Source organism: Salmo salar, chromosome ssa14 (genome assembly GCF_905237065.1).
Source record: "Salmo salar chromosome ssa14, Ssal_v3.1, whole genome shotgun sequence".
Classification (NCBI taxonomy): Eukaryota; Metazoa; Chordata; class Actinopteri; order Salmoniformes; family Salmonidae; genus Salmo; species Salmo salar.
In genome coordinates, this window is record NC_059455.1 from 63,667,490 (window position 1) to 63,693,705 (window position 26,216).

General features: G+C 42.7%; 1 protein-coding gene across 1 annotated transcript; it reads right to left on the reverse strand.

Annotated features, from left to right (window-relative positions):
- Positions 1–5,343: 5,343 nt before the first annotated feature.
- On the reverse strand, positions 5,344–20,654 carry LOC106569984 (type-2 ice-structuring protein). The gene is made up of 4 exons (XM_014141795.2): positions 20,344–20,654; positions 17,539–17,735; positions 17,258–17,457; positions 5,344–6,564 (listed from the first exon to the last, which is right to left on the reverse strand). The coding sequence occupies exons 2-4, from the start codon at positions 17,654–17,656 to the stop codon at positions 6,547–6,549; spliced, it is 336 nt and encodes a 111-aa protein (XP_013997270.1). The 5' UTR covers positions 17,657–17,735; positions 20,344–20,654; the 3' UTR covers positions 5,344–6,546.
- Positions 20,655–26,216: the final 5,562 nt, after the last annotated feature.

Sequence of the window (26,216 nt, forward strand, 5' to 3'; positions counted from 1 at the left end):
CCTACAAACAAGCAAGATTTCTGGCTCTCACAGACCTGTAACTTCTTCTTTAAGAGGCTCCTCTGTCCTCCACTCGTTACCTGTATTAATGGCACCTGTTGATCCCAAACACACCGCCCGGGCAACGAAGGAGTGGCTTCGTAAGAAGCATTTCAAGGTCCTGGAGTGGCCTAGCCAGTCTCCACATCTCAACCCCATAGAAAATCTTTGGAGGGAGTTGAAAGTCCGTGTTGCCCAGCGACAGCCCCAAAACATCACTGCTCTAGAGGAGATCTGCATGGAGGAATGGGCCAAAATACCAGCAACAGTGTGTGAAAACCTTGGGAAGACTGACTAAATACTTTTTTGCCCCACTGTATGCACGCAACAATACAACGAGCCATTCCGCGCGGTGCTGGACCCAGTCAGGTCTTTGACACATTCACCCACTCCCCAGCTGAAAGATCAGCCACAACATGTTGACACCATTGTAACAGGTTGTAATCAAGCCCTGGTCTTCAGCATGGGAACAGAAAAGAAATACCTGGTGTGGTAGGTAGTCTGAGGTCGGACTACTCCAAATCATCTTGGCTCTGAAACATACACAAACACAAGCTTTGCAGGTCCATCAGCCCATTTAAATACCTCTCACATCCTACAGTAAACTGTGGATCAGAACCTATTTATTGACACTTTATGTAGCGTCCTGTAATATTTAGTTTGAAGTGAGACACCTTCGGTCATTCATAACACATTCATAAAGACTCTATATCACATCACGCTGTACTTACTTTAAAGTCAGACCCTTTTGGTCATTCATAACACATCCATAAAGACTCTATATCACATCACGCTGTACTTACTTTAAAGTCAGACCCTTTTGTTAATTTATAACACATACATAAATGCTTTTGTATCATATGACTCTGTACTTATTATAAAGTCAGACATACGGTGCATTCGGAAAGTATTCAGACCCCTTGACTTTTTCCACATTTTATTACGTTACAGCCTTACTCTGAAGTGGATTAAGTTGTTTTCCTCCCTCATCAATACACCAAAATGACGAAGCAAAAACAGGTTTTTAGATTTTTTTTTACAAATGTATAAAAATAAAAAAATGGAAATATCACATTTACAAAAATATTCAGACCCATTACTCAGTACTTTGTTGAAGCACCTTTGGCAGCGATTACAGCCTCAAGTGTTCTTGGGTATGACGCTACACGCTTGGCACACCTGTATTTGGGGAGTTTCTCCCATTCTTCTCTGCAGATCCTCTCAAGCTCTGTCAGGTTGGATGGAGAGCATCACTGCACAGCTATTTTCAGGTCTCTCCAGAGATGTTTGATCGGGTTCAAGTCCGGGCTTTGGCTGGGCCACTCAAGGACATTCAGAGACTTGTCCCGAAGCCAGTCCTGCATTGTCTTGGCTTTGTGCTTAGGGTCGTTGTCCTGTTGGAAGGTGAACCTTCGCCCCAGTCTGAGGTTCAGAGCGCTCTGGAGCAGGTTTTCATCAAGGATCTCTCTGTACTTTGCTCCGTTCATCTTTCCCTCGATCCTGACTAGTCTCCCAGTCCTTGCCGCTGAAAAACATCCCCACAGCATGATACTGCCACCACAATGCTTCACCGTAGGTATGGTGCCAGGTTTCCTTCAAATGTGACGCTTGGCATTCAGGCCAAATAGTTCAATCTTGGCTTCATCAGACCAGAGAATCTTGTTTCTCATGGTCTGAGTGTCTTTTGGCAAACTCCAAGCAGGCTGTCATGTGCCTTTTACTGAGGAGTGGCTTCCGTGTGGCCGCTCTACTATAAAGGCCTCTACCATAACCTTCTGGAAGCTTCTCCTATCTCCACAGAGGAACTCTGGAGCTCTGTCAGAGTGACCATCGGGTTCTTGGTCACCTCTCTGACCAAGGCCCTTCTCCCCTGATTGCTCAGTTTGGCCGGGCGCCAGCTCTAGGAAGAGTTTTGGTGGTTCCAAACTTTGTCCATTTAAGAATTATGGAGGCCACTGGGTTCTTGGGGACCTTCAATGCTGCAGACATTTTTTGTTACCCTTCCCCAGATCTGTGCCTCGACACAATCCTGTCTCAGACCTCTACGGATAATTCCTTCCTCCAAACTGTGAGGTCGAAATAACACTCTGAAATTGTGAAAATTGTGATAATCCCATTTTTGTGTAAAAGCTGTTTGAAAAAGAATGCATGGAATTTTTGGCCCAGATCATGACATCATAATCTGCTCCGCTAAAACCATTGACAACTGCGTGGCGATTTCAAGAGATTGTTGAATAAATGTTAATTAAACTGAGCAAAAAAAGATAATTCGTAAATATCCAATTAACTTCACAGATCTTCATTGTAAAGGGTTTAAACACTGTTTCCCATGCTTGTTCAATGAACCATAAACAATTATTGAACCCGCACCTGTGGAACGGTCGTTAAGACACTAACAGCTTACAGATGGTAGGCAATTAAGGTCACAGTTATGAAAACTTAGGACACTAAAGAGGCCTTTCTACTGACTCTGAAAAACACCAAAAGCAAGATGCCCAGGGTCCCTGCTCATCTGCGTGAACGTGCCTTAGGCATGCTGCAAGGAGGTATGAGGACTGCAGATGTGGCCAGAGCAATACATTGCAATGTGCGTACTGTGAGACGCCTAAGACAGCGCTACAGGGAGACAGGACGGACAGCTGATCATCCTCGCAGTGGCAGACCATGTGTAACAACACCTGCATAGGATCGGTACATCCGAACATCACACCTGCGGGACAGGTACAGGATGGTAACAACAACTGCCCGAGTTACATCAGGAACGCACAATCCCTCCATCAGTGCTCAGACTGTCCACAATAGGCTGAGAGAGGCTGGACTGAGGGCTTGTAGACCTGTTGTAAGACAGGTCCTCACCAGACATCACAGGCAACAACGTTGCCTATGGGCACAAACCCACCATCGCTGGACCAGACAGGACTGGCAAAAAATGCTCTTCACTGACGAGTCGCGGTTTTGTCTCACCAGGGGTGATAGTCCGATTCGTGTTTATCGTCGAAGGAATGAGCGTTACACCGAGGCCTGTACTCTGGAGCGGGATCGATCTGGGGGTGGTCTGGGGCGGTGTGTCACAGCATCATCGGACTGAGCTTGTTGTCATTGCAGGCAATCTCAACGCTGTGCGTTACAGGGAAGACATCTTCTCTCATGTGCTACCCATTCTGCTCGTTCTGTGCGTGATTTCCTGCAAGACAGGAATGTCAGTGTTCTGCCACGGCCAGCGAAGACCCCGGATCCCAATCCCATTGAGCAGCAAGAAGTGGGGTAACATCTCACAGCAAGAACTGGTAAATCTGGTGAAGCCCATGAGGAGGAGATGCACTGCAGTACTTAATGCAGCTGGTGCCCTCACCAGATACTGACTGTTACTTTTGATTTTGACCCCCCCTTTGTTCAGGGACACATTTGTCAATTTCTGTTAGTCACATGTCTGTGGAACTTGTTCAGTTTATGTCTCAGTTGTTGAATCTTGTTATGTTCATATAAATATTTACACATGTTAAGTTTGCTGAAAATAAACGCAGTTGACAGTGAGAGGACGTTTCTTTTTTTGCTGAGTTTATTTTGTTGTAATATCATCACCTCTTGAAGAGCATAGTCAGAACTACAAATGGAACTGCATGCTTTTCATGATCAGTAAACACCACTTGATCATGTAATTTCAGATACGTTAGGCTAGCCTCACGATATCACTCAATATTGGCCACCATTAATTGGATATTTGAGTGATATAAAGTAAGTGAACTATACCTGACAAGTGTGAGGGATTTATGTTAATTTTCAATTCCCATTTTTGTGGGCTCTGCCTGTCAAGCAGCAGAAGGGCGCATTTGCCGATGTACTCTTAGCTGATAATGTTTACTTTGCAAGCTACCGGTAGAAACTTTGTACAGTCGGCTAAACATAGTGGTAATGTACTTTTTTCTCCAACCAACGTAGGCCTACCTAGCGAAGTTATCTAACATTATCTTCTTTTCAGCATTGTTTTTAAGAGGTTTTAATCACGATTGCTGCAGACAAGCATAGACAATAGGCTACATTGATTGACTGGCTAGCTAGCTAATAAGACATTAAGTAATGAGTAGCTAGTCTCCAGAAAGCTAACTTTATTAGCTACATGCCAAATGGAAAGGCTACCCTCACCTATCTGAAAATATATGATCAATTGATGTTTACTGATCATGAAAAGCACAAAGTTACTTGCTGTATAACTCTGATGATAGAGCTAAATGTGTAGTAATCGGAAATGTGTTGTTCCTACTATGGTCTTCAAGAGGTGATGATATTAAAAGCAAATAGTTCTAAGATTTATTTAACAATCCCTTGAAAACGGCATGTAGTTGTCAGTGGTTTTAGAGGAGCTGGGGTCTCAAACTGTCACAGGCGTCAACATGAGTAGACCAAGGCGCAGCGTGTAAAGTGCTTATATTTCTTTTAATGACAACACTTAAACAAAAATAACAAAACGACAGCCAACAGTTCCGTCAGGTACATGAACAACTAAACGGAAAACAACTACCCACAAACCCCAAAGGAAAAACAGGCTGCCTAAGTATGGCTTCCAATCAGAGACAACGATAGACACCTGCCTCTGATTGGAAACCATACCCGGCCAAAACATAGAAAACAAAACATAGAAATAGAAATCTAGAAAAAGCCCACCAGAAAACACAAAACCACCCAAAACAACCACCTGTCACGCCTTGACCACTCTACTATGGAAAATTACCTCTTCCAAGGGTCAGGATGTGACACAAACGCTCTGCACCATATTATGAAGATTTAGTCATAACGACCTATTCTGACCAATAGTCATCTTTTATTTGCATATGTATCCTCCTACTTTGAGGGGGTAAGCGGGTAGGCTCTTTTCGTTAATCATATATTTGGAGTTATATTCATGAAATAAACACACAGTGATTTATTACATATATAGGGATGATTTAAAATGTGATAAAAAATACTGCATGTGTGCTTTAATTAGTCCAAGAAATGTGTATTTTGCTGTTGCAGTACACATCCTACTGTCACACCACACACACACAGGCTGGATTGGAGCAGAACAGGGACAGAAGTAGAGTTACTGGTGCGGATTGACATATACTGAACTTTGAATGAACCTGCAACTTAGCTCATGTATTGCTAGGTTACTGGAAAAGTGAGGCAAAGTAATGATGACAGCGTTACGTAGTAGGCTTACTTGAGCATTATGTCTGCAGTGTCAAATTCATTCACAGTGGCAATACACACTTTGTCTATCAGTCCAACACTTTGCAATGTGATTTTGCAAAAACTTTCACAGCATTTGGAAATTGTCTTATTTATTCAACATCAATGTTTTTAATCGTAACAGCAAAGTAATTCCGTTTTTGAAGAACCTGTAATACTGCTGAAAGACCAATAAACTAAACTCAATGATGCTTCAAAATCTTGCTATAGTCATGCTCCTGCACAGTATTCAAATAGCATAACACCACACATCTAAATAGGTGAGGCAATGATTTAGCAAACAAGTTACTTATACTGTAGGTCTACAGTTAGCATATATGTTATTATTTCCTTTGTTGATTGACGGTCCCAAACACCTATCATTACTGCCGCCTAGAGAATGACACTGGAACAGGATATATATAGCTGTGCTGGTCTAGGCAGATTACCTAGAACCATATTACCCTTCCCCAATACTAACCATAACCACTAGAATAAAAAGTGTTTGTCGAACATAATATATAATAGTGAATAGGTTAATAACTATTTTTCCATTTTAATCATTTTGATTTACAAAATCAACAGATTCAGAATAAAATGTAGTTGCATTGTTATTAATACATCATTTGATAATCTGTTTCAGGAATAACATTTCTTTTCATAAATATTTTTTCCTCTTCTATAAGTCTAAATAACATGACTATTGATTGACAGATAGTGCTTTAGAAGGATTTTGAACTTTGGCGACCACTTCAATGACACAACAGTAACTAACATGTTCCTTGAGTACATTTACAATTGAAAAAACAAAATACAGTAGACTAGTAAAGTAAATCATTCCCCTTCAGGCCTGATAATGCTGCAAAAGTCTACCAAAGTGTACTACAGAGGTGGCCAAACCTCCTCATGAAGAGCTATAGGGCTTGCAAGGTTTTGCTCTTGCCCTGCTCTAACACACCTTATTCTACTAATCAGCTGCTCATCCGAACCTTGATTAGCTGAATCAGATAAGTTAGAGCAGGGTTAGAGCAAAAACCAGTGTACCCAGGTGAAGGGTTGGTCATCACTGGTCTATCATTATGAACAATGACAATTCCAGCTCAAAGAGGAAGTAGTTCTGGATCCAACATGAGCCTGGTAAGTGCTTATCTCTAAGTAGCAGGAACAGAGGACTGCATCTCTATCTCACAGATGAAGGGCCGGTACATGGTGCATGGGGCGTCATACCAGCTGGCTTTGCGCTCCAGCTTGCGTGTCTTCACGATGTAGCCACAGTCTTTGTCAATGTGGTTGTTGGGCTTACCCTCCTCCCAAAAGCTACACAGGGAGAAAAATGGTTTCTTTAGAAAATCCCACAAAATCAACCAAACATATCTTGGTATAATGCATAGTACATAATATAAATAAAACATATATAATATATAGAATAGCTGTTGACCATTGGTGTGCACTAATGAACTGTGTTATCTACAGTGCCTCTCTCTTGCAAAATATATATATATATTTTTTTATCTCAGTGAGACAAACCTGTATAAATAAAGGTTAGATAAAAACACTTGCATCATGTACAATGATGAACCATATTCTTCACTCTCTTAATGCTGTTTTTATTGCAGCAGTAGTGAGGATAGACAAAACAGTGGAATATGTAAAGAAGAAGAAGAATATTCATTAAAAAGTAAGGATAAAGCAAAGAAAGAGGAAGAAGGTCATCTGAAGCAACACTAAAGTCATTTGAAAACACATTAAGAAAGAGGAAGAGAGATCATATGACCAGGCTGACACAGCATCAAGGGATGGAGGGAAGAAAAACCTGGAGAAAACAAGTGAGATTATGGCCCCATGGGGAGGGGAAACAGGGCCAAAGGTGAAAGATTCTCTTTCAAAGTATGCATGCCAAAACATACTGGTAAGTGTGTATGTACACACAGACTGTCCTTGTCTATATTACTGGATTGTAAGGTCAATACTTTTACTGACTGAGCACACAGTCCCAGAGGTCAGTGTCCATGTGCACTAGATCTAGGGTACAACAACCTATAGTAAATTAGTAGCTGTTTCTGTTTTTTGAATTCCAACCTGTGTTAAGCGAGCGTAAATTAAACATAATTCCCTTTTGATGCAATCCCCCCTTTCCCAATACATGTGGAAACATTGGACTATAAATGATACTTATACTACAATTGTTATTCTACTCTACTGCCATTTACTTTATGTTCGTAATCCTATCTATGAATATTTCTTATTGTTGTTGCATTGTCGAGAAGGAACCTGCAAGTAAGCATTTAATCGGACGAAGTATACCATTTGTATCTCGTACATACAACTAATAAAACTTGAACTATTCATCCGCTATTCGTTTGGGGTGGATATAAAAAAAAAAATCCCTTGACTTAATTCCCTGATAATTACACCAGCTTTACGCGCCATAAAACAATGAATAAGGTTGAGCAACCTGTCGGTTCCAAGTGGAAAAACATTTACCTTCTTTTTCTTCGATAGAAATATAAACATAATTCACTATCATTTACAAATTGATAAGAGGCTGAGCTATTGATAAGAGCTAGGCAAATTAGTAAATTGTTTGGAAAAGGGGATTATAAATATAAATGACAATTTTTTTAGATCTATTTTACCTTTTGATCTCTGGAGACAAATGTGAAACCAGTCATATGGCAGCGAACTGAAGCATCTCAACATAATCACCTTTTCCACAGTGAAGTTTATGAAATGCTGGCCTTATAACCTGAAGGGATAAAATTTGGAGACCCAAGCTATAGGTTTCGGTAGCCATGTGCAAAAGACAGTATAGCGCCAAACGTACCGAGTTGAATGTTTTAATTATATTCCTAGACTTTTTACTGTATTTTTTACAAATTTGTATTGGGTTAAATATTAGCCACTATCAGTAGCCTCTGTCAGTTATATCCACCTACATTTATAACTGTCCATTTAGTGTTAGTTTCCTTACATTTTGCATCATTCCATTACATCGTTAGTTTACCTTTCATTCCTCTGTCACGTTTGTGTGGTTGTTCCTGGGGGTCGCTAGCAATAGTGGATCATATTAGGCTAAAGTATTACAAGTTGTGCAGTAATTTGGGACATGTAGCCTATTTGAATCATTATGGAACGCATATGGTAATGTGTGTGCACGGTTCACAACGACCGGACCGTTATCACAGTTCCATGATTAGTGAGAATTATTAGGGTACATATAGGATGACTGTTCAACCCCTATTGTACACTTTTCTCACCTTCCAATATTTCATAGAGTAAACAATTGAACATGGCAACTTTCAGGGTGAATCAAACCACTATTTTTTATTCACCAATATAATTTAGTGTGTAAAGCCTCTCCAAACCTGCTTATTTATTATTCATAAATCATTTCCTATCCCTAAATAATTAACTAATATACAAGATCAGAGTTTTTTCAAATCTACCAATTGGTGCTGAAAGGGAGATGAATATGCATGTATTTACATGTCTTTCTTCATTGAGCGCTATATTCTGAACCGTTCTCTCCATACATTCCAGTGAGTCTGTCGAGAAAAACTATAATTAAAAAAGGTGCACCAAATTTAAAGGGATGGCTTTAGATAAAGTTGCTGAAAGACCTATTGAATGAAAATTCCATGAGAAAATCTGTTGGCCAGCAAGGGGGAGGGTTTTCAGCGGTTTAGTTACATTTATTCAGCACGCACAAGGGAACCACGCCTGCCTAGCCCATTATGCACCTGCATAAGGTAAGTCTGAATACCAACTACTGAGAAGTGGTAGGAAAGGCGTGCACAGGAAAGGAGTACATTTCCTAAGTCTAAATCGGGCCCATAGAGAACAGGCTACTCTGGCAAATGGTGTTTGTTTAATAGTTAGATTAAAGTTGAACAAGATTACATAAAGATACAAAACAGGTATGCTACAGTTTGTTAACACCATCTGCTCTAGAATTCGCCTACTGTACAGAATTTGAAACAACACTGTACATAACTAAGAAGATCGAAATGCATATTCCCATGAAACTGATTGTGATCGAATGGTTGACATGCAGATGCTGCATGGACGTTTCACAGGTAAAACCTGAAGAATTATCATCATTCACGATTGGACAGTGAGAAATGTAAAGGGAGAGGTGACCACAAAAATGTGTGCTTAAAGTAGAGGTAAAGAAACACATGCACGGAACGTGATCCGGATCTTTCCAGGGGATCCAGGGGGGCGGGGCAGGGGCGGAACGGAGCGGTTACCTACGGATCCAGAGCCACAGGCCTCTCTTTACCTGGGCTATAGGTAGTTACATGGACCCATAGAAATAGAATGACTAGAATGGTCATTGCCATTCAAGTCAATGGATGGACCAGTGGCCATACTGAGTGTACCCATAGGTTTAAAACAGGAAGTCATTTTATTTCTATGGTCCGATCAGTAGTTTGTAATAGCCCACTTGTCCTGCATGGAAATCCTTTGGGGGTACACATTTTTGTTATTTTTTATTGCGTACACAAAGCAAAGTCACACATTTCACAAGTTGCTTTTAACAAGTTAAAGATTTGTCACAGAGTGACCAAAAGTACAATATAGAGGTCAATTTACAGCAAGAACGTGTAGTTATCCATTTTAGTAATCATAATGTACTAAACACATTATATGTCATTTATTATTATAGTCCACCGAAAAAGTTAAAGGATGGAAAAACAAATATATCACACATCTGATGTATGAAAAATGCAGTCAAATGTATCATAATGTAATCGCATATCAGATACAGTTGGAAAATATATGTAGAAATATAATAATATATGCCATTCAGCAGACACCTTCATCCTAAACAACTTTGTCATGCGTGCATACATTTTATGTACGGGTGGTTGCAGGAATCAAACCCACTATCCTAGCATTGCAAGAGCCATTCTCTACCAAATGGGCTACAGAGGAACACATAATAAAAACATAAAAAGTAAATAGAGTATAATGACTAATTTGTTCAATATTATAGCCTACTACATTATGGGCCAGTTTCACAGACCCAGTTTCAATAAATCCAGGTGAAGGCTTAATTCTGGTTTACAAAACAAGAACTTAAATCATTTAGGCCATGTCTATGAAGCCAAATTATTATTAGCATTGATTTCATCTATGTATCAATATAGTCCCGGGGTAGATATAGTCCTGGGGTAGATATAGTCCCAGGGTAGATACAGTCCCGGGATAGATATATTCCCGGGGTAGATATAGCCCTGGGGTAGATATAGCCCCGGGGTAGATATGGTCCTGGTGTAGACTATAAGTCAACACAGCATGACACGTTTAAATAAAACAAAGCATAAGGTTCGATGCCATACACCTGATTGATTCATCCACACAACTTCGACCTTACATCCAGGTGAGCTTTATGCCAAACATCAGCTGCCCTCTGTCGGAAAACAGACTGACCAATTCCCAGGTTTACAGTGGTGCCAAACATGTACAGAGAGATGACTGTGTAGAAGATATTTCCATTATTGTCAAAATCTGTAGAGAAAAAATCTTTGAAGATATAAAAGATGAGCCATAGAAAGCAAATGATGTAGAGAATTCCCTGCAGGATCCCAGTAATGGTGACCCTCATCTGACTGCGCAGACGGGGAGAAGAGAAGGGGCTGCCGCTCCCTTTCATGCTCTCCATGTGTCTGTGCAGGTAGCTCACAATGGCACAGCTCGACCAAACTACCACGCAGAGTCCAAAAAAGATGTAGGTTATTTTCAAAACAACACGTGCCGTCTCAGTGTAACACAGGGCATTTGGAGAGGCAGACACAGTGGTGTTCATTGATATGCAAGTGCAATTAGCATTTCCAGAGACGTTGTTGAGTAAATCAACTACTGCAGGAAGATGAAGAGAAATATCAAACAAAAACAAGACTGTCAATAAACAGGATCCAGTAAATCATTATTTTGATGTTCCTCTTCACCCAGGTGAAGAGAGCTCGCTGGGAAGGGACAATCTGAGTGTAGTAGAAGAAATTCACCCAAACAGAGGTTGTCATACTAGTGGGGAAAGTGTGCCCCACTATCAGATTAGCAGCAAGCCAGAGCTCCAGATGTTCCGTGAACAGGAAGTATTTCATTGCAATAAGTGCAACCAGGAAAACAGTGGTGCAGCAAACCAAGAAGCCCAGTAGTATCTTCACAGGCTGTTTGAGTTGCTCTCTGCCAGGCAGAGGACAGAACAGGCAGAAGGCAAAAAACAGGTTTACAAATATGCTGATTGCAATGAAAGGCACATTGATGCTGATAAATGCCAGTTTGTCCATCCAAAGTACTGCTCCTGCAGTTCTGATGAGACAAGGTTTATGCTTGCAGTGATACCTTGTCTCTCAATCTCTAGAAGCTCAAATGCCGCATTTGCACTCAACATGTGGAAACTAGACCTAATGAGCTAGCAAATTACATAAGCCAATAACGAGATAATGCAAATATGGAACATTGACAACATTGGGTGGGGTGGGGTGGTGGTGGAGGGGTTGGGCTGCAAGTGTTTAACAAACCCACTAAAACGGCAGCTTTCATCTTGAATGAAAGTTGTGCAGGGGGTTCCATAGGTTCATCCCAACTCAATTTCTAAGGCTGTGATCCTTAGGCGCATGTTGATAATCTCATAACAGTATACAGACTCTCTAGTAATCTTCTGGATGACTCAGAGCATGCAGAAGGCAAAACATGAATTTGTTAGAATGCTGTAACAGTGAAAAGTCTAATTTACAGCATACAAAAAGGCAGTGTAATCAATCTTGATCCTGTCCATCAATGCAAAATGGGCAGGTGCTCAACTGAAGAAGTTTAAAGATGGGAACAACAAATTGGTAGGGCCTACAGTATCGCACACACCTGGCTTGGGGTATGAAAAACACAGTCAAATGAACCATAACCTGTTTGCATCACATGTACCAACTGAGAACACAAGTAAACCAAACAATTTGAAAAACTAAATGAATATACTCATTTCTGAAATAGAAAGCAGGTTCTCACATTAAATGATGGGACTCAGACCCATATTTAAACAATCCCAGGTATAGTTGTATTCTGGTATATCAAACAAGAATTTAACCTTGTTTTACATGGTTAGTCAGACTCAATATTTAAAAAATGCACCACCACAATCCGGGGATAATTTAGGCCAATGTGTATGAAGCCAATCATTTTAGTGTTGATTGAATCCAATAGTCCTGGGGTAGACTTCATCCGCGTCCACGAAAAGACGGACACATTTTTGTTGTAGCCCGGCAAAGCCAAAAACCTACTCCATAGAAACGGCCAACTGCTTTCTTCTGGAAAATGTGAAGTCCAAGATGGACAAAGGGGGCGTTGTTGGGGCTGTGTTTCTGGACCTAAGGAAGGCTTTTGATATTGTTAACCATGAGATTCTCATCACAAAATTGTCCAAGTTCAACTTTTCCCCCGATGCCTTTAGATGGATGAAATCATACCTTGAAGGCAGAACTCAGTGTGTCAGAGTGAGCAATGAGCTGTCGCCCACTCTTAGTTATGATGTGGGCGTGCCCCAAGGGTCAATACTGGGGCTCCTCCTGTTCAGCCTGTACATTAATGATCTGCCTTCTGTCTGTACTGGGTCTGAAGTTCAAATGCATGCAAAGAGCAAACAACAAGCTGCACAAGAACTCACTACTGTAATGGTCCAGATTACAAAGTGGCTCAGTGACTCGTGTTTGCATCTCAATGTGAAAAAAACTGTCTGCATGTTTTTCACAAAGAGGGCAACAGATGCTACTGAGCCAGATGTCTATGTGTCAGGGGAGAAGCTCCAGGTGGTATCTGATTTTAAGAACCTTTGTCACGGTTGTCGTCGGTGATTGAGGACCAAAACGCAGCAGGTATGTGTATGCTCATCTTGTTTATTAACTTCCAAAAAAACGAACGTACAAAAATAACAAAAACCACGAATGATTGCCAAACTGACAGTCTGGTAAGGCACTAGGCTAAACACAGAACAATCACCCCCAAAATACAAGACAAACACACCCAACTAATATAGGACTTCCAATCAAAGGCAACACCAAACAGCTGCCTTCAATTGGAAGTCCAACCCCAATTAACTCAACATAGAACCAGACACACTAGACTAAACATAGAAATACCTAAACATAAACCAAAACCCGGAAATACTAAATCAAACACCCTTTTAACAAACACACCACCCTGAACCACATAAAACAAATACCCTCTGCCACGTCCTGACCAAACTACAATACTAATTAACCTTTATACTGGCCAGGACGTGACAGTACCCCCCCCCTTAAAGGTGCTAACCCCGGAAGCGCCTTAAAACGAAAAAAAAAAAAACAACCCCAAACAACAAAACCAAAATTCCCCTCTACTAAAGGGAGGGAAGGGAGGGTGGCTGCCGTCAACGACGGCACTGTGCTACACCCCCCCTCCCCAACCCACCTATATCTGGAGGTGGCTCTGGTTCCGGCCGTTCCAGGCTGTCGGGCCACTCTGGCATCGCCGAGGGACAGTCGGGCCACTCTGGCATCGCCGAGGGACAGTCGGGCCACTCTGGCATCGCCGAGGGACAGTCGGGCCACTCTGGCATCGCCGAGGGACAGTCGGGCCACTCTGGCATCGCCGAGGGACAGTCTGGGCAGTCTGGCAACTCGGGGCAGTCTGGCAACTCGGGACAGTCTGGCAACTCGGGACAGTCTGGGCAGTCTGGCAACTCGGGACAGTCTGGCAACTCGGGACAGTCTGGCCACTCGGGACAGTCTGGCAACTCGGGACAGTCTGGCAACTCGGGACAGTCTGGCCACTCCGGCAGTTCAGGGCAGTCTGGCAGTTCAGGGCAGTCTGGCCACTCCGGCAGTTCAGGGCAGTCTGGCCACTCCGGCAGTTCAGGGCAGTCTGGCCACTCCGGCAGTTCAGGGCAGTCTGGCCACTCCGGCAGTTCAGCGCAGTCTGTTGACGACTGTTGACTGGCGGGCAGCTCTGACGACGACTGTTGACTGGCGGGCAGCTCTGACGACGACTGGTGACTGGCGGGCAGCTCTGACGACGACTGGTGACTGGCGGGCAGCTCTGACGACGACTGGTGACTGGCGGGCAGCTCTGACGACGACTGGTGACTGGCGGGCAGCTCTGACGACGACTGGTGACTGGCGGGCAGCTCTGACGACGACTGGTGACTGGCGGGCAGCTCTGACGACGACTGGTGACTGGCGGGCAGCTCTGACGACGACTGTTGACTGGCGGGCAGCTCTGACGACTGTTGACTGGCGGGCAGCTCTGACGACTGTTGACTGGCGGGCAGCTCTGATGACTGTTGACTGGCGTGGCTGGGTTTACGCACTTGTAGCCTGGTGCGTGGTGCTGGTACTGGGCTTACCAGATTATGAACACGCACCTCCAGGCTAGTGCGGGGAGCGGGAACAGGACGAGTCGGACTGGGTTGACGCACTTCCGGGTCCGCACGAGAGACAGGAGCTGGAAACCCAGGGCTATGGAGGCGCACAGTCGGTCTAGATCTTACCTCCTGCACAACCCGCCTTGGCTGGATGGAACTAGTAGCCCTGTACGAGCGGGGTGCTCGTACAGGGCAGACTGGGCTGTGCAGGGGCCTGATGGTAGCCGTGCGTAGAGCGGGAGTTGGGTAGCCTGGTCCTCGGAGGCGTACCGGCGACCAGATGCGCTGCGCAGGCATCCTCCTACCAGGCTGGATGCCCGCTCTAGCACGGCACCTGCGGGGGGCTGGAATAACGCGCACCGGACTGTGCGTGCGTATGGGTGAGATAGTGCGCTCCTCAGCGAAACATAGCGCTCTCCACCCCATACGCTCCTCCATATAACCACGGGTAGCTGGCTTCCGGCTCTTCTTACGCCTAGCCAAACTACCCGTGTGCCCCCCCAAAAATTTTTTTATTGGGGGTGCCTCTCGTGCTTCTCCCTCAGCGCGTCCATGGTCTCGTACCTACGCCTCTCTGCCTTGGCTGCCTCAATTTCCCACTGCGGGCAGCGATACTCCCCAGCCTGGTGCCAAGGTCCGGCCCCGTCCAGAACTTCCTCCCAGGTCCACTTCTCCCGCCAGTCCAACTCGAATTCCCTCTGCTCCTTCTTCTGCTGCTTGGTCTATAGTTGGTGGGTGATTCTGTCACGGATTTCTTCGTCTTCTGACGATATAACGAAATCATCGTCGGAAAAGGTAGACCAATACGCAGCAGGTGTGCAGTTGTTCAATTTGAACATTTAATTAAATCAAAACGAATACAAAAACAACAAACAAGAAAACGAACGATAAACTGACAGTCTGCAAAGCATAGGCTCAACACAGAACAATCACCCACCAAAATACAAGACAAACACACCCAACTAATATAGGACTTCCAATCAAAGGCAACACCAAACAGCTGCCTTCAATTGGAAGTCCAACCCCAATTAACTCAACATAGAACCAGACACACTAGACTAAACATAGAAATACCTAAACATAAACCAAAACCCGGAAATACTAAATCAAACACCCTTTTAACAAACACACCACCCTGAACCACATAAAACAAATACCCTGTGCCACGTCCTGACCAAACTACAATACTAATTAACCTTTATACTGGCCAGGACGTGACAACCTTGGCATCATACTTGATTCCAACCTCTCTTTTAAAAAGCAGGTGAAAAAGGTAATTCAAATAACCAAATTCAACCTAGCTAATTTCCAATTTATACGAAATTGTTTGACTACAGAGGTAGCAGAACTGTACTTCAAATCTATGATACTCCCCCACTTAACATACTGCTTGACTAGTTGGGCCCAAGCTTGCTGTACAACATTAAACCCCATTCAGTCTGTCTGCAAACAGGCTCTCAAAGTGCTTGATAGGAAGCCCAATAGCCATCATCACTGTTACATCCTCAGAAAGCATGAGCTCCTGAGTTGGGAAAATCTTTTGCAATACACCGACGCATGTCTTGTATTCAAGATCCTAAATGGCCTGGCTCCCCCTCCATTCAGTATTTTTGTTAAACAGAAAACCCAAACATATGGCAGCAGATCCACAAGGTCTGCCATGAGAGGTGACTATAGTTCCCTTAAGGAAAAGCACTTTTAGTAAATCCGCTTTCTCTGTGAGAGATTCCCATGTTTGGAATACACTACCATCAGACACACATAACTGCACCACCTATCACACTTTCACAAAAAACATGAAGACATGGCTAAAGGTCAATCAGATTTGTGAACATAATCCCTAGCTGTGTATTCCCGCTTTCCATGTTGTCTGTAGCTTGTGAGGTGTGGAAACACTGTTGCTTTTATGGATTTTGTCTTGTTGCTTTTTGTTCTATGTTGCTCCGTCTGTATGCTATGTCTTGCTTGTCCTATGTTGCTCTGCGTGTGCTCACTGTTCATTGATTGTCTGTATTGTAATTGTTTTGAATAACCTGCCCAGGGACTGTGGTTCAAAATTAGCCGGCTGGCTAAAAACCGGCACTTTTACTGAAACGTTGATTAATGTGCACTGTCCCTGTAAAAATAAAATAAACTCAAACTCAACTGAGACATGGGTTGTGTATGTGTGCCATTCAAAGGGTGAATGGGCAAGACAAAAGATTGAAGTGCCTTTGAACAGGGCATGCATAGCGCCACCATCTGGCCAATCTCTACAGCAAGAAGCATCATTCACCCAAGTTTTGTCAATATCAGGCCAAGGCTGCCTGTGTGACTTTCATAGGAACGTACAAACAGATGGAGACGGATTCACAGGAGGAAAATAAAATGAACTCAATGCATTTATCATGAACCCTACAGAACCCTGGCAGAAAGGAAAGGAAATTTGTGTGTCAATGCTATCTTTTTGACATTGGACTTTATCTTCCCTATTGATCAGCTATTTCCAGCCTTGCCAGATAATTGACAAAATCAACAGTGTCTAATCCACAACCTCCCTCCTCTCTCTCTTTCCCTCTGTTTCCCACCCTCCCTCTTTCTCCATCTCCCTCCCTCCCCACTCCGTCTCACCTGTTCCTCAGCAGTGTGTACGATGGCCAGGTGTCCTCCTTTCTCCTTGCACAAGGCCTGGCTGTTGTGCCAGTGCATACTCCTGGTGGAGATGTAGGAGCAGCTGCTGTTGAACACCAGCCAGTCCCGAGGACAGGTTACAGGCGTTGAAAGGGCCAATGGGGTTGACGTAGGTGACAGTGGTGATGTGGGCTCTAGTTCTGTCATACACAGCAGAAAAAAAGGATTTAGATATAAATGTTTTACTTCAGCGTCATGACACACACACACACACAGCTGACCTGATTTGGCCAACCTGGCCAGAAGCTCGTCTCTCTCCTTCACAAGGTCTTCTTTCTCCGTCCGCAGTTCTCTCAGGGTTGCAATCGGGGCCGTTACGTTGACGGTCTCTCTCTGCATCTGGATCTGACCACCAGACTCGTTCTGAGGCAGAGGAGCCTGATGCTCATTGCGCAAGCCCAGATATAGAGATTCTTATCTGAGAGGAAGACAAGAAGCAGGGGACTTCAGTCAGGAAAAAAACAACAGGTCTTTAAAAAAGGGAAGGCAAAGACAAAGAATGCGGTGAGCGTAGGGCAGAGGTGATGAGGTACCTTTGATAAGGCTAGTTGAATGTGGTAGCCATAAGAAGAAGCCCCATAGAACACAACAAATGTATTTTCATTGTCTTTTATATGTGCTGAGTATGACATCATCAAGGTTTGTTCAGGATAAGAGTTAGCGGCACTGCAACAATCACTGACTCCAAACCGTTTTTTGAGCTCTCACACTTTGTTAGGTTGCAAGTAGAGTTTCATAATAGTCATTTACTGGGATGCAGGGCCGGCTCAAGAGCGAGATTTGGTTACACAAGTCAGATTACAAAAGTCACCAAACAGAGGGAAAAAAACAGAGGCCTTTATTTAAATGTCGTGTCACATTGGGACACTAGGGTAAATCAGGAAGTGGTTTACGGAGGCAAAATGTAAACAACGCTGTGTGTTTGTTGTGGATATATTCACAGTGGGTGCTCGCAGTGATGATGGACAGCAGAAGGACAGCACACAGTGTGGCCAGGCAGGCCATAGCGAACCTGTAGGGCCTGGGGCCCGCTCTCAGTGAGGTGACAGACACTCTTATGGAGGACACAGAGAAGTACATGACACCAGTGTAGAGAGCTGTATTTCAGTTGAAAATGTTGGTGCTAATTGCTCTGTATGTGGTTTTGGGGGGATTTTGTGCAACGGAAACACTTGATAGCACAGTCAGATACTATACTACAGCCTACTGTCTGCAGACTGGGGATGCACAACATGCCTACACTGAAATATTTTCAGAATGTCAACAACATTTAATCCTGCAGACAAAAACCCATATTTGTGTGTTTGGTAGAAAATTGATAGATTTCATGAATCATTATAAAAAGTATGGAAGATAAATATGAAATCAAAAACTAGTAAGTATAATTGAAAAAGAGGTTTGATTAAATTATCTTTCAGTATTTACATGTTTTATGTGGTATACACAAAGAAAAAAGAATTCAAATAAGAAAACAATTTCGGAATCATTTAAATATAAGCCTTAATGAAATTATTGCAATACACAATTGTTATTGTGGGTTTTTGAGAAGGAAACAGGCTAATGGCTACTAATGATTAGGGATACTGTTTATACCCTGTCAATCAGTACTTAGAGAATTGTTTAATAAATAAATGTTGATTCGATATTTGATTGAGCCAACCGTTAAAAGGGGAACAAAAGTAATGTAAAGAAGAATAATCACGTGACTGCTCTTAAAAACAACCATGTATTGTCAGTAGGCCACCTCTTGCTCCCGATGATTCACAAAATACCTACTGTTGAATCCTACTTCCCATAATGTTTGTAGGGCAGGATTATGGTTGTTGATATTCTAGGTCAGGAAATTAAACATGTCCATGCATATGCTGTGTAATCATTACACAAAGAGCATTTATTTGGCTGTTAAATGTCATGAGCATGTATGGGCACGTCTGTCCTGACTGCACCACAGAGTAGTAGGAGCATTCAGGAAAACTACATGGGCTGTATGGGAAGGGGTGTTGCTTGTTGCCAGCTCTGTCCCAGAGGAACAGATTGACACATTTTGAAATTGACAATGTTTTCACTTTACAGTATTAGGAGTCAGACATAAGGTCACAGCATGCAAATATATTTTTTCACATTAGATGCAAGATTTTATTTAACTAATGACATTCCTTAATAAAGAACTATTGTTCTTCAGAACTTGTGACAGTTCTGTAGTATTATACAATTAGCTATGTTGTCAGATATGTGGGAGGAAGCATATTGAATACAAATTAGAAGCAGTGTCTATTCTATTGAGGAAGGTAATGATGAAAGACAGATATGGAAACCCTGAGAGAACTGTATTTTGAATGCAATACACGTCATGCCTGAGTGAACACTGCATAACCAAACCCATTGGGCACAGATGTCAGTTCAACATCTAGTTTTGATTTACATTTGGTTGAGTTGTGAACTTTCTTGAATTCAACATGAAATCAGCAAAAATGTCACCATGTCTTTGGATTTAGGTTAAAATTCCCTTTGATTACTTTTTCCAAATCCAAATCAGTTTTCTATGTTGATTAAACGTCCTCACATAGATTTTTTTTGTTGTTGAAATGACGTGGATAGAATGTTGATTCAACCAGTATATCCCAAACTTGACCATGTAAATCAGTCATTAGGCTCTCTTTGCCGGAAATTATGCAAATATTGTTTTTGTCAAATGGTGGTCACCTAGATTTGAAGTGTGTTCTTGTCCCAAATGCCATACATTTCAATAGGTTTTGCAAATTCGTAATATATATAGTACGAATTGTAATTCGTAACATATACAAAATGGATGATGGACATCCACAAATTAATACAAAACATACGTAACGTAACATATCATACTAAATGTGGTGTTTGGGATTTACATACAGAATAATACGAAATGCTCTGAGACCAGTTTGATTTCCAATCCCTGTCTGCTTTCATTACTGAAACATTTTAGATCATTTGTATAATTTCCATAAATACATGACTTTTTATAGGAAACACGTCTTTTGTCTTCTTACCAGTGTGCGCTTTTGGACCGCGCACCTCTGCGTCTTCAAAATATTGCCTGTAGTTGTCGATTAGTTTTGAATACATCCCCTCGCATGCTGTTGATCCTATATCAACCATCGCGCCTCTCGCACTGGACCGCTTTGATCCTCGTCAATAAGAAACTGATTCAGCAGCTAGAACTAGACTATTGTGATTCTACCCCAACTCATGTGAAGTGAGGTCAAAATAATTCAGCAAGAGGAGGGTTGACTGTTTTGGAATGTAGCCTTTATACTTGGACGTTGGACAAGAAGAAAAATGACGTTTCTGATTAAACTCTGTGTCTGTTCAACATTGCCAGGGCCTGGGCTAGCCTTTTTGCTCGGGGAGACCACGGAGTGATGAGGCTACTCACTAGGCATAGGCGTCAATTCAATGTCTGCTGCACGTTGATTCAACGTCATTTCATTGAGCTAGTCTTGTTTGCCCAGTGGGTAGGGCCTGTGCCAATTTGTTGGACCAATATTGAACTTTAGCATTGGCATGCATAGGCAGTTTTTGCGACTGTATGTGTCACTTCCCATTCAGAGAATATTTTTTTAACAAAATATAAAAAATGGGTCCATTTAATAACCTTTATTTAACTAGGCAAGTAAGTTAAGAACACATTCTTATTTAAAATGACGGCCTACCCCGGCCAAACCCGGACAATTGTGTGCAGCCCTATGGGACTCCCTATCACGGCCAGATATGATGCAGCCTGGATTCAAACCAGGGTCTGCAATGATGCCTCTAGCACTGAGATGCAGAGGCTTAGACCACTGCGGAAACGTCTGGAAATTATTTTATGGGTTTGGGCTAACTATCTGAATTGAACAACTTGTAATAAGCTAATTTTCTAATTAAAATGCCATTAATTAACTATTTATAAGCAGAATATAGTATTAACATATGCATGTTTCATGTTGTGTTTTTTTTATTACATGTTTTGTGGGGTATTTAATCATTTAGATACAGTGCAATCAATGTAGATTATGTTAGGCCATTAGATTTAATTACTAGCCTTCAAAATGCTTTAAAATGGTTGCATGTAGGCGACTATACAAAAAGCTGATGGATAAATAAAGATATCCCACAGGCCGTTTATCATTTTTTAAAAAGGTACATTCTGGTCTGCTTAACAGCGTGGCTCTCCCATAGGCACCGATGCATTAGCAGCTGGGTCTGGTCTGCTTCATTCATTGTCTTTATATGAACCAGAAAAAATGAAGGAGTGGAATGTCTCACTTCGTCTTCTGTCTCTGCTATACATTTCTGAGGTTATTTTCCTTTGATCAGCCACTAGAGTGCCCCACAAGCCTTTAAAATGCTTTCATGTATAGTGTGTACTGTACAGTAGGCTATAAACATTCTACTGCCAGTACTGCTGCTGAACTTACTGTATGTGAACGGAAAGGTGAGTACAGTTAAGCCGTATTGACTTTTGGATGACTGACTAGTGTGGATATAGGAGTTGCATACAAAAACTACATTGATAAATCATGAATGGGTCATCTGATGATTTTCCACTTAAAACATTCCTGTTTTCATTGTGTTATTAATCCATAACGCAACATGAACTCTAGCGCCTTATTGTGAAATCCAGTGAGTGATATGCTAATGTCATTGTCACTAACAGTTAGGTCATCAAGGGAACACAGTGTTTAACCATGATGATTAAGAGACAGCGCAATACGATTTTCAGAGCAGTGCTGCTCAAATGACCTTCATCAGACTGCTGTGTTTTCCTACTAGTGTGACGTTGGACGGTTACGTTCCGGCACATCCTGTCTCAAGAATCACCGTAGATATTAGCCAACCGACTACAGGGAAGGGTGGTAATAATGAATGTTTAGCTCACATAAAGCATCTCACTGACCCACATCACAACATCCTATCACCTACTAATGACCGGTGGGGATTGATGACATAAATTCCATGTCCTTAGGTTCCCTTCGTGTGCGTGCTGCGCATGCGCACTTTTGTGTGTGCTCGTGTACCTTTAATTCACATTGTGAAGGCTTACTAGGCTCCTTTGTCACATTGAGTCAGACAGTATCAAAAGGGTAACTCCCTTTCCTGTATCTGTTACTGCCTCACTTTCAGTAAATCTTCCCAACCCAGAATGCTCTGTGAAACTCCCTTGGATTCATTCACTATATGGGAGTCAGCCATGTGTCCTCGCTCTCTAATTGATCAAAACAGATATAGGAAGTGGATGACTCCTTTCAAGGGGATGCAAAAACTCCTTACTTTAGGATGTTGAGTAATGCTATTTGTGTTTGGGGGTGGAGAAGGGATTGGGAAATATCAGTGTGTCCTGGCTACTGTTATCAACCATTACAAGCCTGCCAGAATGTGTGTGGTCCTACTACTGCTGCTTTGAAGTAACTGCTACAATGCAGGAGAACTACTGTGACACGTTAAAAAGTAATTACCATTAGGCTACACATTGTTGGGTAGGTTACTTTCTAAATGTAAACCGTTGCAGTTACTAGTTACCTGTCCAAAATTGTAATCAGTAAAGTAACTTTTGGATTATCCAAACTCAGTAATGTAATCTGATTACTTTCAGTTACTTATGGATTACTTTCACCTTAAGCGGCATGAGAAGAGGACAAAAGGGTTCCATCAAAAGCATTTGATGTGTCATCATAGTGGTCTCTCACTTATGGTCAGATTCGCTCAGGTGGAACAAACATAAACTTGCACCTTTTGTCAATTTAAATGTAATGCAAAAAGTAATCTAGCTTTTCAAAAGTATCTGTATTACAATATTTCTTGCTAGTAACTTTTTTGTAATCAGATTACATGTAATCAGTTACTGCCCAACCCTGACTGTTTTCACAACTTTAGGGCCTTGCTAGCAAGTCTTGATTTTCTATCACGGTGCTGTGAGTCTGGCCAAGCAAGACTAAGGCCTAGCAAACCTAACTACCAGCATCGAATTCTGAGTTTGTTTTTGGTAAAGATGTTATGATTGGGCAGGGATAGATTGACAGATATGCCACTCATTCTGTAGTGCCAAGACAAAGACGGAGTAACATTCAACAATCTTGTAGAAACAGGTTTTGGGGTCAATTCCATTTAAATTCCAGTCAGACACCCTTTTCATTGGAATTTGGTTTACTTTCTGAATGGACTGAAATGTTAATGGAATTAACCACAACCCTGGTAAAAAGCGAGGATAATTGGATCAGCTCACAAAAATGTGAGGAATATAAAAGAAGGCCTAAGGACCAGCAGGTGGCACTATGGTCATGTGACGGCCAGGCTGAAAGGTACACCCTTACATTTTGCCCATTCATTTCTTACTTACTCCTATGCACGGTAAACCGACATGACCGTTCATGTTTGCACGTATGCAAGTGTGTGTTAATGCATTTGTGTATGTTCACTTGTGTGTACATGTGTACGTGTGTGTGTCTGTGTGTGTCTGTGTGTGTGTGTGTGCATATCTGCTTTTTGTGTTTCTGTCTGAGTGAGTTCTGTTTCTTTTTGAGTGTCTGTAGTGTAAGTCTGTGTGTGTGTGTGTGTGTGTGTGTGTGTGTGTGTGTGTGTGTGTGTGTGTGTGTGTGTGTGTGTGTGTGTGTGTGTGTGTGTGTGTGTGTGAGCGTGCATGCGCTCAGCACCATTCAGGGCATGGCGTTTTAGTCAGAGGGACAAAGCTGAGGGGGGGCATTACTCAACCCCAACGCCTCCAGGTGAGGCAGGACAGAGGTGACGTGATGGATGTCAGACAGATAAGACAGCCCTATCCCATCATGCACCTGACCTGTGTCTGAGTCTGGTCATGTGATACCTGAGTTGAGGCCAATACGGTTAACTTCCCTCCCTGAATGGATCACATTCCATGTAACACACACCCTGTCACAAACCACACACACCCAACCACACACACAGCACCCACCCACATGCACAGCACATTAGCAATTACTTCCAGTAAGGACAGAAAGCTTACCGTACACTTATCACTTGTCATTGGTTTCTGCATGAATAGTAAGGTACATTGCATATGAATATTCATTCCCAAATGTCATAATCAGATGCATTATTACAGTAGGCTAATGTTACGGTTTACAAACACTACCAGGTCAAAGAGCAATGGACTTAAAAATGTGCATATCTTGAGTGAGTGCCAAAATAGTCACGTACAAACACCTCTGATAATACACATCCTGTTGTAGATTGTTGCTTGATCAAAAAACATCATGGAGTCTGTTTGAATCCTCAAACTACTTTCAGTTCCGCGCAGACTAGGTGACCAAAGTACCACACTGGTTCTATTTCATCTACGAGAGAGGAAATGTGGTCATTGATGCCTCACAGGAAAGTATGCGTCACTTGAAGAGACGTGACCCAACATATGTCTCTGTGGCTTACATAGTGTACAGTTACCATTTATTGGTCAATGTTATTGCAACACTGTCCCAAAATCATTAAGTCATTCAGACCTGACTCCCAACTTGTACAATTAGGAGTCTCTTTTGGAAACAAATCGTTTGATAGGAAATCATTCAACAATCTGTAGGTTTTTGAGTGACACTAATAGCAATGTAGGATTAATGTATAAAACAATTTAAATCAAAACTCGTATTTCATTTAAATGAACATCATACTCATCTGTCACACCCGTCTTGGTGCTAGTCTTCAGCCCCCTCCAGGTGTCGCCCATCTTCCCCATTATCCCCGGTGTACCTGTGTTCTCTGTCTGTTGCCCGTTTGTTTTGTTTCGCCAAGCCTACCAGTGTTTTTTCCCCGTGCTCCTGTCTGTCTCTAGTTCCTGTTTTCTAGCTTTCCCGGGTTTTGACCATTCTACCTGCCTTGACCCTGAGCCTGCCTGTCGTTCTGTACCTTGTTATACCATCCTGGATTACTGACCTCTGCCTGCCCTGGCCCTGCCTGTCATTCTGTACCTTTCGGACTCTGCTCTGGACTACTGACCTCTGCCTGCCCTTGACCTGCCTGTCATTCTGTACCTTTCGGACTCTGCTCTGGACTACTGACCTCTGCCTGCCCTTGACCTGCCTGTCGTTCTGTACCTTACTGACTCTGCTCTGGACTACTGACCTCTGCCTGCCCTTGACCTGCCTGTCGTTCTGTACCTTACTGACTCTGCTCTGGACTACTGACCTCTGCCTGCCCTTGACCTGCCTGTCGTTCTGTACCTTACTGACTCTGCTCTGGACTACTGACCTCTGCCTGCCCTTGACCTGCCTGTCGTTCTGTACCTTACTGCTCTGGACTACTGACCTCTGCCTGCCCTTGACCTGCCTGTCGTTCTGTACCTTACTGACTCTGCTCTGGACTACTGACCTCTGCCTGCCCTTGACCTGCCTGTTGTTCTGTACCTTACTGACTCTGCTCTGGACTACTGACCTCTGCCTGCCCTTGACCTGTTGTTTGCCTGCCCCCCCTGTTTTTGTAATAAACTTTTGTTACTTCGACACTGTCTGCATCTGGGTCTTCTCTTGAGCCTTGACACTCATCATAAAATATATCTGTAGTAAATACCTTTTAGGGTCAATGAAAAGTTCTGATGGCATAGAGCATCTCAAACATGTGGGACACCGGATGACAGGGTCCTGTGTGGCTCAGTTGGTAGAGCATGACGTTTGCAATGCCAGGGATGTGGGTTTGATTCACATTGGGGTGACCAGTATGAAAATGTATGCACTCACTACTGTAAATCGCTCTGGATAAGAACATCTGCTAAGATGCCATTTCACTTTCTTTTGTTAAGAAGAGAGATCTGGACATGATTAAATAAGAACTCCCTCAGTGTTTAGACTTGTTGTTTTTCTGCTCAAACCTTTGAACTCAGGCGTACCAGGTAAAAGCCTGCCAGCCAAACCTCTACCTC

What these genes read in the sequence shown, in the direction of transcription:
- LOC106569984 (XM_014141795.2), bottom strand. Translation starts at nt 17,656, where the DNA reads ATGCAGAGAGAGACCGTCAACGTAACGGCCCCGATTGCAACCCTGAGA. An exon ending in GGCCAGGTTGGCCAAATCAG is followed by an intron (nt 17,458 to 17,538) that starts GTCAGCTGTGTG and finishes TGTGTATGACAG; the next exon opens with AACTAGAGCCCACATCACCA.